A 19,462-nucleotide genomic window follows, 5' to 3' on the forward strand; every position below is an offset into this window, starting at 1 on the left:
CCTGTGTTGGTGGGCGCGTGCCTGTGCCTGCGTGCACGCTCTCTCTCTAAAATAAATAAATCTTGAAGAATAAGTAAGGATGCAAACCTAGATGTAGCATAAAAGGAAAGGGTCTGAGATGTATTTTACGTAGAAAAGCCAGTTGTGAGATGGTAAATGCAATAGGATTCCTTAAAAAAATAACATCTAGACAGACGACCGCATCTGTGCATGTAGTCATGAGTTCATACACACATAGGTGAATACACATGTGGGAGAACCAGCAGAACTCTGTTAGCACGATTTCCCCCAAGGGATGGGACTCTAGACGATACTCATCTACATTACGTATTTCCTTATTGTTTGGCAACAATCCAGGTTTTAATTTCTGAATTTTAATTATGAAAAATTCCAAGAAAGAGGAAAGTCCACGTCATAAGTCATTAGGACACTTGTTTAGATTTTGCCACATTTACTCAGGGCTTTTTGTTTTCGTCTCAAATGTTATAGTGACATTACTTGGATTGCATTCCCTTCTCTCCCTCCCTGGAATTGGCACGTGTGTCTTTTCTGTCTGTCGGTACCACACACGTGTGTACGTACAACACACAAGTGTTGTGTTGGGGAGTCTTTAGGGTTCACGAGCCGTATCCCATGGTGAGTGTCCTCTTACACCTGGATGTTGTCGTTCAACATCGTTTTCTCCATCTCGGTACACGCAGATCTAATTCAGTCCATTTAACCGTGCTACAGATGTTCAGAGTGAGACCATACCAGACGCGGTCATTCTGGTATGGGGTCATTCCCAGCTCCTTACTTTTTTTTTTTTTTAAATTTTTTTTATTATATTATGTTAGTCACCATACAGTACCTCCCTGGTTTTTGATGTAAAGTTCCATGATTCATTACTTGCGTATAACACCCAGTGCACCATGCAATATGTGCCCCCCCACCACCTGTCACCAGCCTATCCCATTCCTCCACCTCCTTCCCTCTGAAGCCCTCAGTTTGTTTCTCAGAGTCCATAGTCTCTCATGCTTCATTCCCCCTTCTGATTACCCCCCTTTCTTTATCCCTTTCTTCCCCTACCGATCTTCCTAGTTCTTATGTTCCATAGATGAGTGAAACCATATGATAATTGTCTTTCTCTGCTTGACTTATTTCACTTAGCATTATCTCCTCCAGTGCCGTCCACGTTGCAGCAAATGTTGAGAACTTGTTCTTTCTGATAGCTGAGTAATATTCCATTGTATATATGGACCACAACTTCTTAATCCAGTCATCTGTTGAAGGGCATTGGGCTCCTTCCATGATTTAGCTATTGTGGACAATGCTGCTATGAACACTGGGGTGCATATGACCCTTCTCTTCACTACGTCTGTATCTTTGGGGTAAATACCCAGTAGTGCAATGCCCAGCTCCTTACTTTTGTAAATGATGCTGCGAATTCCTTACACGCTACACGTGTCCGTGGGCACACGTGCATGTAGCTCTTAGAGTACACACGTTGGAAACAGAATTTTCTGGGTCCCAGCTGATGGGCATTTCCATGCTTTGCTAGCCTATGGCCAGGCCGCTCTCTAAAGTGGTGGTTGTAGGGACACCTGGGTGGCTCAGTCGGTTAAGTGTCTGCCTTCAGCTCAGGACATGGTCCCAGGGTCCTAGGATTGAACCCCGTACAGGGCTCCCTGCTCAATGGGGAGGCTCCTTCTCCGTCTCCCACTCCCCCTGCTTGCGCTCTCTCTCTCTCTCTCTCCTCTCTCTGTCAAATAAATAAATAAAATCTTGAAAAAAAAAATGGTGGCTGTAGTAATGTTTGTTTACACCAGTGGAGTGAGTTACAATATCCTACATTCTTATTCTCTCCTTGGACTTCAAATTTGGTGTTAATAGGATGGATATATCTCATTACTTCATTTAGCTTAATTGCTCATGCATTCAGTGCACTTGGAAAAACTGAAAAAAGCTTTCAGCAAGTACACAGCTAACAAGAACAACAACAACAAAATAAGTAGAAGTTACAATTACAGACTTTACTCACCGAATTTCAGATTTATACTCATTGATGGCTTTTTGGGTTGTATCAAGGGATTTATGAGGTTTTGCTGGATTCAGTCCTGTCTGAACTGCATTTCTTAGAGCTTGGAGCTGAAAAAAATACGGATACATGTTTTGAGTTAGAGACTCTACCACCTACTGCAAATTATGTGCTTTCAACCACCCACTTGGCCAGGGCAAAAAATGTCAGCAAAGCTGTGAATGGCTGTGCAAGCCTCCAGCTGTTCCCACACTTTCCCCACAACGAACTCTGACAGAGAGCTCTTTCTTCTAGTCTTAAAAAAGAAAAGGTATAATAAAGGACAAGATATGTCTGTCCCTGTTCTGTAGCCCAGATAATTAAGTTGCTCAGAACAATTGTTGCTTTTATGTGTGTGTCTCAGAAATAAGGTTTCTTTCAAGGCCAACGGTGGATCTTTCTGGGTCCTGGGATATTTTTGTGAACAGATCACACACCTATAGACTCAAAAGGAGGTAATGTGGCGTTATCTCTTATTTGGGTAGCAGGTTTTAAAGTCAGGGTGTGGGATTAAAATTGCCTGTAGTTAAAATTACTTAAGAAAATCCCATGGGATGGCGTCACATTGGAAATAAGTGCCAAACAGAGAGACATTTCTTTGAGCATCATTGGAAACAAATGACTTGTGTTTGGGTACCACGTTATGGCAAATTGCATGTAAAGATGAGAAGGTCTCTAAAGACAGAGAGATTCTCAGGCCATGAATGGTCTCAGCATCTGAGGTCACCCAAGCAAGACACAGCTACGTACCTTCCATTAAATGCCCGCTCCCTGGTAGGCGAGATTACTTGCACGGTTTGCACAAACCTTTCCCTTTAAGCCAAATGGGTGCCACTGAATTTGCACACGTGCAATGTACATTGTCATAGCCTTCCGTCAGCCTACAGGTGGAACAATCTGTCACACATCCTAGGCCGAGGGGGCATGCGTAAGAGGGGCATGAACCTTTGCTGCAGGCTGGTGTCTTTGTTGCTTGGGTTCATCAGAGGAACCAACCCCGTCAACAGTAAGAATGGAAGACTGTACCTTATCAGTAAGGAATTTTGCCTTGTTTCTCTGGTGTCTTGCAAGGTACTGGTCATATAATTGGGCCAGCTTGGCTGCCAAAACATGCTCTCGGCTAAAACAGGGATGATGAGTGAAGATTAACCCTGAAATATCAATGTCCAGTTGGAAATTTCCAGGGGGGTCTCCAGATCCAATCATGTGCTGACTTCTGTGGACATATTTTACTGCCTGTTAAAGAGAGCAGAGCATGGCGGGGGGCAGTTAAAGCACTCACTGGATAATGGTGATCTAATGTGCAATGGACAACAGCCAGATGTGCCAGCATCCACACGTAGGAATATATGAGTTTATTTCTTTTCAGCCATTCCATTTCATATTTCCCACCTTTCCCCAGATCAGTAGACTATTAACATATACTTAGGACTTACGATTTCCTTTAGGACTTCAACATAGTGTATCTTCATTTATTTTAATCAAATAACATGTCTTCTCTTATAAAATAACATTCAGCCTGTCTTTGATGAGAAGACCAACAGATTTTTTGCTTAAAAAATAAATGTCCTTGTAGAACCGTGATATGTTTACAAATGGTAGGCTTGAATAGGAAAGGATCGACTCTATCTCAGTACCTTCCAGACTATGCTGAGTTGAGTCTCCATTTGCATTGAGAGGGAGGGAAGGCCACCACTGCGGGGATCATATTCCACTGTTATTTCATGTCTTATAAAAGCCCTAGTTCTGATCATTAATATCCTTACACTTCAGACTGCCACGATGGAGGGCATAATTTCTTTTTTCTTTTGTTCAGATAAAAGTATTCAATTATAACCCACATTTGTGTTAGAAGTTGTTTTTTTGTTTTTTGTTTTTTTTAAGAGAGGGTGAGCAGGGGTGGAGGGTGGGCAGAAGGAGAAGGAGAATCCCAAGCAGGCTCCACACCCAGCGTCCCCACCTGATAAGGGGCTCAATCCCATAACCCTGAAATCATGACCTGAGCCAAAATCAAGAGTTGGACACATAACCGACTGAGCCACCCGGGCGCCCCCCTGTTAGAAATTTTTCATCTGCACGTGGCCACTGTGTGTCTTATGATCACCCAGACTGCTGAGATTAATTAAAAAATTTCCACCTCACAAGAACATGTACAACTAAACATCATTCTAGAGACTTAATAGAAAATTCCTCTCTAATTGCTTTGCTCCTGCTGGTTCTTGCTTTGCTTTTCCCCTTGCCATGGGGTTCCAGAGTTATGAGGTCACTCAGGGTGCGGCTCTCAGGTTCCATCTTGCAGTCTTCTTGGTATGAGTAGGTAATGTGGGTAGCGTGGTCCAGTTTACCTGAAATGTTGCCCAGGACATCTGTGCTTCATTTCCCCTACCCCAAATCTGCACTAGCCCATGGCCAAATGCCTGCTGGTGGTCTCTGCCTGAGGCTCAGCTCAACCACATAAAAAAAGCCTCCAGGACCGTCGTAGTCACTGGGCTAGACTGCTCAAAAGAGCCCAACTCTCTTCCTATTAAGGAGAAAGACTCCCGGTTCCTTGTCTTTCTTTTTGTTGTATTTATTTTCTTTTACTATATACTGAGAATGATCATGAAAATATTGGAAATAATTTCTTCTAAGAATAAATGATATTTATAGAACATATTATTCCAATCTTGAAATTGATTTGATTCTTCATTTTTCAACTGAAAACCAAAACTCGAAACTATCAGAGGTGACGCAAATGGATTACGTGCCGATGTTCTTGGTGTGTGCGGCAACGCGTGACAATGGAGCAAGGAATTTAAAAGCTGTAGAGGGGCGCCTGGGTGGCTCAGTCGGTTGAGGGACTGACGCTTGGTTTTGGCTCAGGTCATGATCTTGGGATCCCGGGATCGAGCCCCTAGTTGGGCTCTGCACTCAGCAGGGAGTCTGCTTCTCTCTCCTCCTCCTTTTACCCCTGCCCCTGCTCATGCACTGTCTCTCTAAAATAAATAAATAAATCTTTAAAAAAATTTAAAAAAATGAAAGTTGTATAGAAAAAGAATAAATCATTGGTGGGATTAAAATACAAGCCTCTATTTTTGCCCTGGGAAAATAACAGGACCAGAGTCTGAATCCAGCCCGGAGCCTGCAGTAGATTCTGTAGCTGTTGTCCTCTCTGGAAGCTTTCTCATTCCTGGAATCTTCGGGGCATGAGGTGGGCGGTCACATGTCCCACGTACAACTGACCAGTTCGTCCTTGCTATTGATAATGTGAACCTTGGAGGAAAAGATAGAATCCTTTCCCCTGGAGTTGTTCAGCTTAGATTATCAAGGGTCCTATCTCCTATCACATGGAGAATTCTGGTCTGTCTGCGATAGGAGGGAATGAAGCCAGTCAACATTCAAGGAGAACCAGAGAAGAGAGAGGTAGAGAGAGAGACAGCCCCAGAGATCCTGATTCCCAAAGTCCCTCCTTCATGTTTATGATTCATCTCCAGATCCTTCCCAGTTTTATGGGCCACCAAATTCTCTCTTTACTTAAGCTAGTTTGTTTTAGTTTTTATCATTTGCAACCCAAAGAGTATTGGCAAATGTGGTGCTTGTAACAGAGTAGGTGACCAATGCTCTGTGAAACATGGTTGAGAATGGGGGAGGGGGAAGCGGTAATCTTACCAAGTGGTAATTAACAAGGAAGTTGGAATCACGGTAAATTCCTCAAAATAGTAAGCAGTTTTGCAAAGGGGAGGCTCCTCCACACATACGTCCCAGGAATGTCATGCCGACTTCTAATCACAGAATCTTTAATTTTTTTTTTTAAATGTAAACTCTGTGCTCAACGTGGGGCTCAAACTCATGACCCTGAGATCAAGAGTCACATGCTCTACAGACTGAGCCAGCCAGGTACCCCCCTGGCAGGACCTGTAACACTTGACATTTGTGTCTACCCACACCGGGGACAGTCTGAGGTCAACTTTGAATATTGCTACCTCTACGTTCTCTGAGTTTAGGACAACTGAGAATATAGCAGACTTTCAGTTAAGGATAGGAAGAATAAAAATAAAAGAAGGAAGACAGGAGGGAAGAAGGAAAGGTGGAAGGTAGGAAGGAACGGAAGATGGCAGGAAGGGAGGGAAGGAGGAAGGGAGGCAAGAGGGAGGCTGTTGGGATTGCTTTCAACAACGCTAACCCTACTTTGCCATCAGGATTAGGCGAACTGCATTTTGTGTTGTTTATGTCTGACGTGCAATGTCCCCTTGGCATTTTTATTTTTTAAGTTTTGGAATAGTTCCGTCTTAAGAGGTATTCAATTGCATTCTTTCTCATTTGACGTTTAACTTTTTTCTTTGTGCGATATCGACTCTCTTTTTGTATTTCTCCATTTTTAATGGTCTCTCACAAAGGTCTTAATTTAGGAAGAGTAGACTATCCCACTTTTGAAAACTCCTAATGGGGGATGGGTTTGGTCAGCCCTGCTGGGTTAGTTCGAGCCTGAGAGCTCTGAGGCATAAATTCACCACTAATGCAGGGTGCCTGGGTGGCTCAGTCATTAAGCGTCAGCCTTCAGCTCAGGGCCTGATCCCAGGGTCCTGGGTTCGAGCCCCGCATTGGGCTCCCTGCTCCTCCGGGCGCCTGCTTCTTCCTCTCCCACTCCCCCTGCTTGTGTTCCCTCTCTCGCTGGTTGTCTCTCTCTCTCTGTCAAATAAATAAATAAAAATCTTTATTAAAAAAAATTTCACCACTAATGGCGCAGGGAATTGCCAGCTCCCCATTCAGCACATGACTTGGCTTTCTGTCACTTGGATGCAGCGTTAAGCCAGAGCCCAGGAAAGCCGCTGTCCTGCAGGAGAGACAGCTGAGGAGAGGAATAAGGAGGGAGTCTCTTCTGGAAACATTCAGCTCAGCTGAATCATGTTAATAACATTCAATATGTGCTTTGATTGAGGTGTCCCTAGGTGCCAGCCTCCCACTCAGTGCTAGAAGAAGAAAACCCCATCTTTGCCTTGAGTCACTTTCAGGCTAGTGGGGGAGGAAGAGAGGTGATGCATTAATAAGCTATCGATGAGGCCCTCTCGCCCATTCATCTCCTTCTGTGCTCCTGCATCAGCCTGGTCAAAACTCCCAGATGAAAGGTATGTTTGGACGTAAGGCTAAAAATACAGGCCATATGCATTTAACATTTTTTTCTTACAGGCAAGCCTGTACGTGGAACAATGGTAAAAAACATGGGTTTTGACATTGGACAGATCCGAATAAATGTAGGAAACGGTAAAAGTTAATAAATAAAATTGTGAAAATTGATCCAGAAAGAGATGCCTTATGGTTTGGATCACTGGAAGATTTCACAACCACATTCCCCAAAAAAGACTGAGGTCTACCAGTCCACAGTGAATGTAACAGGTAATGTGTAATACACACCAGGGGAATAATATCCCCTCCCTCTAGCACGCTACATATCTTCGCACTTCGCTATGTCCAAAGCCTGACCCTCTAGGAAATGACCTTGGGAATCTCCAGTCCCTTTGGTTTTCTCCCTTCTCTAACTTCTTCTGCTCTGTGATGCTGGATGACCAGCCTCTCTGAATGGGACAGTCTCCTCCTCTGCTTCCCCATTTCTGCACACAAATGGGAAGATCTCCCCTCTCACAGGTATTGGGAGAAAACCACCCTGCTTCCCCCTCCCCGTGTCCCATCCTCATGGCTCCTTCCCCAGAGAGAAAGAAGGACATGACTGGAGAGCCAACTGGAGCCCAAGAGCCATTCACTGGTCTGGGTTCTCTGCTGCCCCTTCTTAGCTCTCTCCTGAGAGCCTGCTCGCTGGCCTCGCATGGTCTCCTCGGCACTCCCCATGGTGAACTCACCGGGGCTGTGTCTAGACGGGAGTGGAATTCATGGGAGATGGAGCAGGAAGCCCATCTGGTCTTGGGTTCCAGTGGCCCTCTGTCCAGTTTTACCCTTAGTGTGACTGATCTCTGCATCCCTCTCTGACCCCTGTGCATTGCCCAACTAGCTCACAGCTTCCGAAGCAGACAGATAAGATTAATTGGCTCCCTTAATACCCAACTCAACACAGTACTCCCTCTTCTGTTTTCTCATTGTAACCCATAATTTAGGGCCTCATCGTGTCAGTGTTNGCTGAAACGGATGGAAGGTGAAGGGAAAATGACGCATTACCGGATATGTACACAAAGGGATGACAGTCTCAATCACTAATTATATCACATATCTGTCATGTAAACAAATAGATGACAAATCCCTCGTGGACTGTGACTTGGGTTGATGCTTGTTTTGTGATCATCTACTCGCATGATCACATTCCTACACAAAGTAGCCACTCATTAATACTTGTCCATAGTAACAACAAACACTCACAATTTTAAAAACGGTCATACAGCCACAGCGTCTTAATACGACGAGCCTCTGAAGTAGAGAAGATTGTTACTGTTCCTATTTTTCAGCTAAGGGCACAGAGGCAAAGAGACACGCCCAAAGTCACAAAGTAGTTATAGTAGGACAGCTTGGATGCTCCGGCTTGCGCCTGTGTTTTCTCCGTTGGGCACCCTGCTTTCCAGAATGATTGTTAAATCCCTTCATTCTGTTGCACTTTATCCAGGCTGAAATATTACAAATATAAAATTTCCTGGGTTTCAGAAGGAGGTGGTCTTTGCTCAGCAGTTCAGGAAAGGAAAAGCAATATAATTAAACGCTAAGGCAGGCGACTCTGTTGAATACTAGCCAGCGCTTACTGAGCTCTGTTTCAAGCACTGGAATGTACTGTCTCCACCCATCTGCACAACTACCCTAGGAGGTAGGTACTATTGTTATGTCCATTTTACAGATGAAGAAATTGTAGCACAGAGAGATTAAGAGCCAAGTTTGCCTAATGAGTGTTAGTGCCTGGACTCGTATCAGGCAGTTTGGTACCAGACCTTAGGCAAACACAGTAAAAAGGATTTGCAAGGATGGAAAATCTCCCGTTGGGGAACCTGGATGGCTCTGTCAGTTATGTGGCTGACTCTTGATTTCGGCTCAGGTCAAGATCTCAGGGTTGTGGGATCGAGCCCCCTCCGGCTCTGTGCTCAGAGGGGAGTCTGCTTGAGATTCTCTCTCTCCCTTTCCCTCTACCCTTCCCCCTGCTGGTGCAGGCTCCCTCTCTCTCTAAAAATAAATAAATAAATCTTAAAAAAAAAAAAAGAAAATCTCTAGTTATATAATAGAAACAATGAGTAGGAAATAATCCTGCAGCATCTGTGAGATGGCAGAGAAAAAAGAAGAAAAATAAGGCCAGCTAACTTGGATATGCAAATAGTCACTGACTTAGCCATTCGTACCTGGGAACGCAGTCCTTGTTTAGGAAAGGCTGAGGTGAGCACAGCAGACTGCCTCTTACATAATACACCCTGCTGTGTGTTCTTTATGTGTAAGGGAGCGAACTTAAAAAATAAAACAAAACACCACCAAAGTAGAACGTTATGAATTTAGTACCCCAAGCTATTCAAAGAGCAAAGCACTTTCAAGCACCTTCATGTATTAAAGATGGGGAGGTGGGCTTACCTTTTTATACAACGTTTCAAGTTCTGCCTTAATGTCTTGCTCCCGCGTCAATATCGGTGGTCTTGAAGGAAACCCCTTGGTGGGGTTTGGCAGCGCTAGGATTCTCCCGTCATCTCCAAACCACTTTCTTCCCTGCAGATCAAGCAGAGGGAACAATACCATTTTCTTTTAACTGGACAGAAAATGGTTTACAAAATAAGCAACATTTGTGAGAAAATTCTGAGTCAACACACACGTTTCACACACCTTTCCCTGTCCCGACAGATCTTTAAAAGCCTCGTTTCCATTAGCAACTGAGTCCTCACTAACACCCCCACAATTAATTTAAAATACAGTCCTCATTCCCCTCCAAAAAAAGCATAACAAAAAGTTTACAGGAGTGCTTAAAAAGTATATTCTCTATTCATTAAAAATTAGAGGAAAAAACCATAGGAGAAATACAATTGGGGACATTCTATCGGTGGACAACTAAGCATTTCTGTGAATTGCAAAAAAGTTGCCAACATCTGACCCAGCAGAATGCCAAGCCCGGCCAGCGGAAGACCGGCTTGGAGGAGGGGAGAGGGTATGTGGTTTGAGGATCACCAAACATACAGAGAGACAAATTAAAAAAAAAAAAAATTGAACCACTGTCTGTGGACAGGAGGAGATGAGCATGAGTGTGTGGTGACGGCCCCGGACGGGACGAGGCAGCTCCGAGAGTGGCCCGGGGGCTCCAGGTGGGACGGGGCTGTAAGCTTACGGGCTCCTGCGTCAGCAGCCTGTTCTCCATGATGTTCTGACAGGCGCGAGGCACCTCCGGTCTTGCCCCAATATAAAGGCCTTCGTCTTCCAGAAATCTGGGCTGCACATTCTCGGGAAGCTTTTTGTACGTAGGCACTGGATAGGACATGAATAAATACGAGCAGCATTAGTGCCAACCGACACGTTCCGAACTGCACTGTGCTGAGCTGAAACCGCCACTGGAATTTCGTTGGTATTCCTGGAAGCTGCAAATGCCCCATATCAATTTCCAGAAGCAGAACCAAGGACGAGAGGAATGTGTTTCACCCGTAGTCTCGTTATAGAATTGTGACAGGACTCCGCACCTTGCTCACCAGGGTGGCCGATTGTGGGGAGGGTGGCATTCACAGCAGAGGACCTGCTCGGTCCTGGGGAGGAACCTCTTGGAACGAACCCCGGGCCAGGCCCTGCTTGGAACGCTTTCCTTCTGTACAGAAGGGCGGATAGTATCTACTCACTGGTTCTTGGGAGAATTATATGAGGTAAAGTATGAGAAAACGCTTTGTAAATTAAAAAGGATAAAGGAGACAGAGCAGGGAGGGAGGCTTTTCTCAGGAGGCCTGGCGTGAAGGTTGAGACGGAAGGAGCCGGGGATACCCCCTCCCCCCCAAGGGCATGATGTGTCCTGTGAGCAGGGACAGGGTGGAGGGAGGGCCTTGCAGGTCACCAGCGGCTTGGGTTTTTGTCAGGGGGATGGACCCCTGAAGCCTCTGCCTGAGGAGTGACTGAGTGGATTTTCAGTTCTGGAAATATCCTTGGGCGTGATTGGCCAGAGTAGGCCAGAGGAGAAATAAGAGAAGCAGCCAGGGGACCTGTGAGTGTCCGGAGGTAATCTGGGAGTGAATGAGGAAAGGTGGAGTCTTTTGTTTATAATTATCTCCCTCTAAACCTTGCCAAATCCCCAAACCTGCTAATTTTCCTGTGTGTGGCCATTTGGACACTCTGCTTCCCACACTCGCCTGCACGAACCAACTAATACCAGCGTTCCTGGAAAAATGGGACTCAGAGTCCTGAGAAGACATGGGGCTGTTGTTTCCCCTTTTGTCTGCTCCCCCCCACTCCACTCACAAGGCTAGGCAGCCCAGCACTGTCCAGCAATCTTTGAAGGTTTTCATGGAACATTTTCGCGCACTCTCATTCTAGGTATGTTTAGTGGTGTGGACGCACTCTCATACGTACAAAGTTAAATCAGGAAAGGATGAAATTAAAAATCCGTGCCAGTAGAAGCTTTGACGTTTGCTTCCCACATCCCTGGAGTGAATGCACTGGGCTTTGGCAGCCATTCTCCAAGCAGAGACAAGAACAGCACCAGTGACAGAAACATCATTACCCTTGATCCCCTGCCATGTGCCGGTCCCAACAACAGGTGCTTCATCATGTATTTCCTCAGTGCTCAAAAGAAGAAGAAATGCCCCGAGTCCTGTCCTAGGATCATTTCACTTCCTCCTGTTTTCAGGTGAGGCACTGAGAATGCAGGAGCTTGCTCAAGGTCAAACCTCAGGGAGGAGGAGCTGGGGCAGCGTGGCCCCCCCACTCCTGCTTGCTAGGCCAGGGGTTGCCTCCCCTCTGCACCGGTGCTCGGGTTCCCCACTCAGAGCAGGTGCCCAGGCTCCTGCGGCCTCTTCCACGCACCCCCTACTCCCCCGTCCCCGGTCTGAGCCAGCCCCTGGGGTCTACCCTCCACTCCCAGCCCCGGGGGCATTCAGGGACAGGCCTGGCCGTGCGTCCTCTGAGCACAAACACAAAGTGACCGCGCTCCTCCTCGGTTGAGGCTGCTGCTGATGCGTTTCTCCAAACCCTCGAGGAGTATCAGGACTCATTGTGCCCAGCATGTGGCCTCCGCCGCGGGCCTCCCAGGTCGGGAAACTGCCTCCCTCCTGTCACTAGCTTTGTGGTCTCAGATTCATTCCCTAACTTCTCTTGGCTTCCGCTTTGCATCCGTGAAATGGGCGTGAGAAAGAACACTTGTCCAGCTCTGCTGTGGGGCTGGGTTCACTGCTACGCATCAGGTGCTTGGAAAGGAACCTGGAGGAGGAAGGGCATGGAATGCGCTCGCTGTCATTGTCACGGCAAAGCTGTAACCTTCGGGCACCTTTCCCAGCTACCTGCTTTAAAAGGAAACCTGAGATGTCCAAAAAATCCTAATACTTTGAACCATACGTGATTCAAAATGGCCTATCAAAACAGAACAATAATTTATCCTTGGCTTGGCATTTAATTGGAACTCAGAACATGACAAACGAAAAGAAATCCAACTCCCAGGTCCCTTCCCAGCCTGAAGGACTCTCTTGGGGGACTCAGGCTGCCCTGCCGTTTTAAGTGTGAGCTACCCGCTAACGAACTGGGGAGGTCCCCTAGCACTCGAGGAAGGAAGGAAAATTCCAGGGGAAGAAAGGGCAAAGGGAAACCCAGGGGCCGTAATTGCAGGGGTTTGGAGAGCTTCCTGGTCAATGACCTCGTGGAGGTGCTGGGAGGGTGGGGCCCCTGGAGAGGGGATGGAAGCTTCTCGCCCCTTCTCACATGCCTTGCCCTACAAATCTCTCCATCTGTGTGCTCTCTCACATCCTTTTTTTTTTTTTTAATTTTATTTATTTATTTGAGAGTGAGAGAGGACACGAGCAGGGGGAGTGGCAGAGAGAGAGGGGGAGAAGCAGACTCCCCGCTGAGCAGGGAGCCCCACACGGGGCTCAATCCCAGGACCCTGAAGTCATGACCTGAGTGGAAAGCAGACGCTTAACCAACAGAGTCACCGAGGTGCCCCCATATCCTTTATTATATGAATAGCCAGTTAAATATAAATGTTTCTTTGATTACTATGATTAGATTACTGTTAGAACAAATTACTGAACCTGAGGAGGGTGTCATGGAACCCCCAATTCGTGGTAAGATCAAATAGAAGTACGGGTAATCTGGGGACCCACTACTAGTGATTGGTGTCTAAGTCGAGGGTAGTCTTGTGGGACTGAGCCCTTAATTTGTGGGGTCTGTGCCGACTCCAGGTGTAAGTGTCAGAACTGAATTGTAGGATATCCAGCTGGTGTTGGGAGAATTGGTTGGTGTTGGGAGAATTGGTTGGTGTGGGGAAAAAAAAAACCACCGCACACATCTGGTCACAGAAGTGCTCTAGCGCGGTTGAGAGCGAGTAGAGGATAAAACAGAGAGATTTTCCTTCTCACAGCCTGAATCTCGGAGTTTCTCATGCTCTCTTCCCCCAGAACTGGTCGCCGATTTGATAAGGGGAACCCCCCCCCCCAAAGAAACATCCTGGTGTTTCTTTTGCTATCTTATCAGTGAGTGTTTGTTCAATGGGCATTTTCTCAGGTTCTTCATTTTCTTTTACTCTGAAGATATTTCTTTTTTTTTTTTTTTAAATTTTATTTATTTATTTGACAGAGATAGAGACAGCCAGCGAGAGAGGGAACACAAGCAGGGGGAGTGGGAGAGGAAGAAGCAGGCTCTTAGCGGAGGAGCCTGATGCGGGGCTCGATCCCATAACGCCGGGATCACGCCCTGAGCCGAAGGCAGACGCTTAACGACTGCGCCACCCAGGCGCCCCTCTGAAGATATTTCTTGATGACTAACTCAGATTAGAAATTGGGATCTGCCGTGGAAATGGGACATCCTCAGACACCAGCCGTATTTCACATGAAGGAAACCGGAGATGCCCAAGCCGAGCACGACAGCAAAAAGAGCAAGTACCTGTCAGCCTACTGGGAATGAACAGGAGTTCTTTCTCCATCTGCAGCCGAACGTGGACGCTTTCATAATCTGCGGGTCTGACTGCCACGAAATCCTCAGCTCTGTGGTCTAAGCCCAAAAGAAAATCCTCGTCATCCTTCGCGCTAAGCAGCTCTTCCTCATCCTGCAGGAAACAGTAAGAAAAATCCTGCTGCGATTAGGAGTCTTAGAAAAACAGTGGCGTTAAACTCACAGTGATCTTTTCCTTTTATCTTTTTAAACGAAAGCATAAAACTCGATGGCCTTTCATGTTCCACAAGCGGGTTTTCTTTGTTTTTTCATCCTTTCACGTGCTAGGAAAATGTCAAAACCAGAATGGACTGACGTCAGAAGAGGTGTGCTGGGCAAAGCAAGCGAAATCTCAAGGACTCTGGCCTCCTTCGAGGGTGTGTATTCTTCCCCAATTACTCCAAGTCCTTGGGCTCAGAAGTTACGTGGAATGTTGACCTTCCCCTCGCAGGGACCCTGGGGCCAGACGGTGTAAGATGTGTCCACACGGGCAGCCCAGCTCCACCTGCACTTCCTGTGGGACTTCGGGGAACTTCCCTGCCCTTCTAATCCTTGGTTTCCTCCACTGTAAGATGGGGATATTAACAGAGCTTACCTCTTAAGGTTTTGTGAGGATGGAATTAATGGATGCATGAAAAATTCTAAGCACTGGGCCTATCATCACAAATGCTAGCTTCAGCATGTTAATTTTGTTTGAATATTTTCCGAACTTTCCTCATTTTCTCTCTTCCTCTTCTCCATCTCCTCTTTACTTTTCTCTTTCTCCTTCTCCTCCTCCTCCTTCTTCTTCTTCTTCTTTTTTTTAATTACAGCCTGGTACCCATTTATGAACAACCACCTTTAAAATCCCATGGAGATTTGCATAAGTGGTAGCCTCGGTATCTGCCTCTTCATATTTCCTCCCAAATAAACCAAACAATGAGAAGGGAAGTAAATCTACGTGGTAACCAAGCTCCCAGCACAACCTAAGGACACAGAATGCCAAAAACTTCAAAAAAGTAAATAAGAGAAAAGTGCCCTAATTTCAGAGTATGATTTTTTCTCGCTTGAGCCCCCTTTTGGCTTTGCGGTGAGCAGAGACAGACGGAGAAAAATTGCAGAGAAGACAGACAAGGAGAGCTGCACAGGATCTAAACCTCTGCCAGAAAGACTAAATGCACTTTGAGTATAAAAATACCGAAAAAGGGTCTGAGCAGACAACGCATGGAGTCCAGGGAAGGAGCTTCACGGTAGGGCACGATTTCAAAGGGCAGTTTTAGGAACACAGAGTTTCCAGGGGAGAAACATGCAAAAGGGAGGAGAGGTGGCTTGTGGAGACATGTCATGTCATGATCTCAGAAGCCTACAGGTCTGTTGAGAGCCCTGCCTTCCAGAAGCGGACCCTGGTTCTTTCCCCCTTTCTCTGGGGGCCGTACTTAGTGACTCGCTTCTAAGGAGCAGGGGATGAGCGGGGGTATGCAGCTCCGGACTCCAGATCAGGGAAGGCACTGTGGCCTCCTCCTTGCTTTCTCTTGGTTCACTTGCTTTAGGGGAAATCAGCAGTCACTTCTCGAGGACACTCAAGCAGCTTTGTGGGGAGCTCTGAGCTGAGGCCTCCCTCCAACACCCAGCACCAGCCGGGCAGAACAGCCAGGCACCTTGGAAGCAAACCCTCCCGACCCAGTCAAGCTTTCAACTGATGGCACTCTGGGCCGCCTTGTCTGCAACGTCACGAGACCTCTGGAGTCTCCTGAATATTGATTTGTGAAACAATTACTATAGAACAGGCTAAAGTATTCCCAAGTTTCTGTAAAGCTAGGTTAAAAATTACATTTTGATTTTGTTGCTTGGGCTTGCGGTCATATCCAAAAGCTCATTACCAGGACCCATGTCAAAGAGCTTTTTTCCTATTTTTTTCCCCCTAGGAGTTCCGTGGTTTCAGGTCTTATATTTAAGCCTTTAATCCATTTTGAATTAATTTTTTGTGAGCAGTATAAGATTGGGGTCCACTTTCATTCTTTTACATGTGAATACGCAATTATCCCAGCAACATTTATTGAAGAGACTATCTTTTCTCCACTGAGTATTCTTGGCTCCCTTGTCAAATATTAGTTGACCATATGTGCTTGGGTTTATTTCTGGGTTCTTGATTCTGTTCCATTGGCCTATTTGTCTGTTTTTATGTCACTACCATGCCGTTTTGATGACTGTAACTTTATAGTATAGCTTGAAATCAAAGTGTAATGCCTCCTGCTTTGTTCTTCTTCTCAGGATTACTTTGGCTTTTGGGGTCTTTTGTGGCTCCACATAAATTTTAGGAGTGTTTTTTTCTACTTCTGTAAGAAGTGTATTGAAATCTTTATAGAGATTGCATGGAATCTACAGATGGCTTTTGGCAGTATTGACATTTTAATATTAATTCTTCCAATCCATGAACATGGGATAACTTTACATTTATTTGTGTCTTCTTTGATTTCTTTCATCAGTGTCTTATACTTTTCAGAGTATTGGTCTTTCACCTTCTTAGTTAAATTTATTCCTAAGTATTTTATTGTTTTTGATACTATTGTAAATGGGATCAATTTCTTCATTTTTTTCTCAGAAAATGTGTTGTAATTATAAGAAAACACTACTGATTTTTGCTTTTGTTTTTTTTGTTCTTTAAAGATTTGACTTATTTGAGAGAGACAGCATGGGACAGGGAGAGGGAGAAGGAGAAGCAGACTCCTTGCTGAGCAGGGAGCCCAGCGTGGGGCTGGATCCCAGGACCCTGGGATCATGACCTGAGCTGAAGGCAGACACTTAACCAACTAAGCCACTGAGGCCCCCACACTACTGATTTTTGTATGTTAATATTTTATGCTGCAACTTTACTGAATTCATTGATTAGATCTAACAGTTTTTTGGTTGAGTCTCTAGGATTATTTCTACATAAAATCAAAGCATCTGCAAATAGAGACAATTTTATTTTTTCCAATTCGGATACCTTTAATTTCTTTTTCTTGCCTGATTGCTCTAGCTAAATCTTCTAGTATTATGTTGAAATAGGAGTGGTGAGAGTGGGCACTATTGTCTTGTTCCTGATCTTAGAGGAAAAGCTTTCAACCTTTCATCATTGAGTATGATGTTAGCTATGGTTTTGTCATAGATTGCCTTTATTATGTTGAGGCGTGCTCCTTCTATGCCTAATTTAAGAGTTTTTATCATGAATAGATATTGAATTTTGTCAAATGGGTTTTCTGTACTAGAATTTCTTTCCTCTTTAAAACTTAAAAAATATTATTTATTTAAAAATTGTTTTATTTTTTTAAAAATAAAAAATTTTATTTTAAAAAATATCTCAGTTTCGTTGACATAGAATTGACATATCCAAATCTTTTTTTTTTTTTTTTTTAATGTAAACTCTGCACCCAACATGGGGCTCAAACTCACACTCCAAGATCAAGAGTTGCTTGTTTTACTGACTGAGCAAGCCAGGTGCCTGAATTGCTTTTCTTTTTAACTCTGAGTAATTTTCCATTGTATGTATACACCATATTTTGTTTATCTGTTCATCTGATGGATACTTGGGTTGCTTTTACCTTTTGGCTATTGAGAATGCTTCTCTCAGTGTTAAGTGTACAAGTATCTGTTTGAGTGCCTGCTTTCTATTCTTTTGGGTATATAACCAGAAATGGAGTTGCTGGAACATAGTAATTCCATGTTTAAATTTTTGAGGAATGACCAGACTGTTTCCATAGCAGCTGCACCATTTTATGTTGCCATCAGCAATGCACAAGGGTCTAATTTCTCTACATCCTTGCCAGCCCTTGCTCTGTTCCTCTTTCTTTCTTTCTTTCTTTCTTTCTTTCTTTCTTTCTTTCTTTCTTTCTTTCATAGTCATTCTAATTTGTATAAAATGGTATCTCATTGTGGTTTTGATTTGCGGTTCCCTAATGATTAGTGATGTTAAGCGTATTTCATGTACTTATTAGCCATTTGCATATCTTCTTTGGAGAGAAGTCTATTCAAGTCCTTTGTCCATTTTTTTAATGGGATGTTTTCTTTTGTCTCACATGTGCCACACACAATTATGGAGTCTGCGTTGTAGCTTGGGTGTGGAATGGGGCACAAAATGCTAATCACCTGTGAGATTGTGGGACGAGAGACAGCAAGGATTCCTGTGCCTTGGAGAGGCACACATTTTGCCTATGAAATGAATCCTAATCATTGTGTGGAGTCTAGCAAGAAAAATCTGTAAACTGCCCTGATCTGCTTTTTTCTCTTTTTCCACAAGAGAAAAATAGACAGATTTAATCAAGGTCCTTATTATCCAAATTGTGGGGTAAAATCAAAAGCTACAGAAAGTAACGTGAACATAGTTTTCCTATGGCTTTTAACTAAGGGGTGGATGAGCTGGTGTGTGTGGTGGAGGCAGGTTTGTCCTCAGCCCCTTCCCTTGTGGCGAAGATGTCATCATCCTCATCACAGTCAACATGGTGGTCACGAACGTCCCCGCCATCCCTCGCCTCGTTACCATCGTCGTATTAAATACCGTTTTGTGCTCTCCTTGCACAGGAGGCTCTTCTTCCTCTCCTTCCTCCTCCTCTTGGTTCGTTCCATCTCTGTTTTTGGCTTTCGGTTTTTCTTCTGATTCCTCTGGTTCAGGATCAAAGTTGAAAGTGAAGAAGTTATAGGCTTCCTCGGCAGAAGGGAAGCCAGGTGGGACCTAAGGAGAAACATCGAGCAAGAGACTTTTGGTTACGAGCTGAGATGAGTGCCACACAGCTCACAGATGGCAGCTTGATGTTAAAGCCATCAGACACACTCTAGGCGTCCCCAGCGTATTACCTTTGCTGAAGGTACGAGATTACCTATCACAAACTTTAACACGTGCAAAAGGCAGTTGGTGACTTTCTCTGATAAGTAACTTTAATAGCCACTTTAAAAAATAAACTAGCAAACATTCTCATAGGCACATAAATACATTATTTACAGCAGTAACAGCTTTTGAAAACATGGTTAAAATACGAGAAAGGAGATTCATTATTTTATAGACCAATGCTGAGATAGTTTTGTTTAATTATGAGCAATCCAGGGGTCTATTAACTTTTTTTAAAAAATAGTTTTTTTTGGTTTTGATTCTTCTTGAGTTGGTACCCCCTTTTTCCTCATAATGAAAGCTGGTACAACTTAAGAGCTGGACACATAGTCTTAATTGCTAACATTTCCTGCCCTTCCATGCATCCCCCTTCACCCCGTCAGGCAGTATTCTAATCTCTCCTGCTGGGTTCTAGCATTTTAAAAGTAGGAATCAGTTCTCATACTTTTTTCTTGCATACTCCATGGTAATAAGAGTCAGAGTGTATATATATATATATATATATATAT

General features: G+C 44.6%; 1 protein-coding gene across 1 annotated transcript in view; it reads right to left on the bottom strand.

The window, feature by feature from the left end:
• The window catches only part of CC2D2A (coiled-coil and C2 domain containing 2A), a 132,766-nt gene that overhangs the window by 77,225 nt on the left and 36,079 nt on the right, over nt 1–19,462 (bottom strand). Inside the window, exons 8-13 of the mRNA XM_040625335.1 lie at nt 18,609–18,800; nt 14,066–14,228; nt 10,326–10,462; nt 9,584–9,715; nt 3,083–3,292; nt 2,021–2,127 (exon numbers count right to left, since the gene is read on the bottom strand). Coding sequence (XP_040481269.1) covers nt 2,021–2,127; nt 3,083–3,292; nt 9,584–9,715; nt 10,326–10,462; nt 14,066–14,228; nt 18,609–18,800 — 941 coding nt within the window. The remainder of the gene's footprint in view (nt 1–2,020; nt 2,128–3,082; nt 3,293–9,583; nt 9,716–10,325; nt 10,463–14,065; nt 14,229–18,608; nt 18,801–19,462) is intronic.

This window comes from Ursus maritimus, unplaced genomic scaffold (genome assembly GCF_017311325.1).
Source record: "Ursus maritimus isolate PB19 unplaced genomic scaffold, ASM1731132v1 scaffold_8, whole genome shotgun sequence".
In the NCBI taxonomy this organism is placed as follows: domain Eukaryota; kingdom Metazoa; phylum Chordata; class Mammalia; order Carnivora; family Ursidae; genus Ursus; species Ursus maritimus.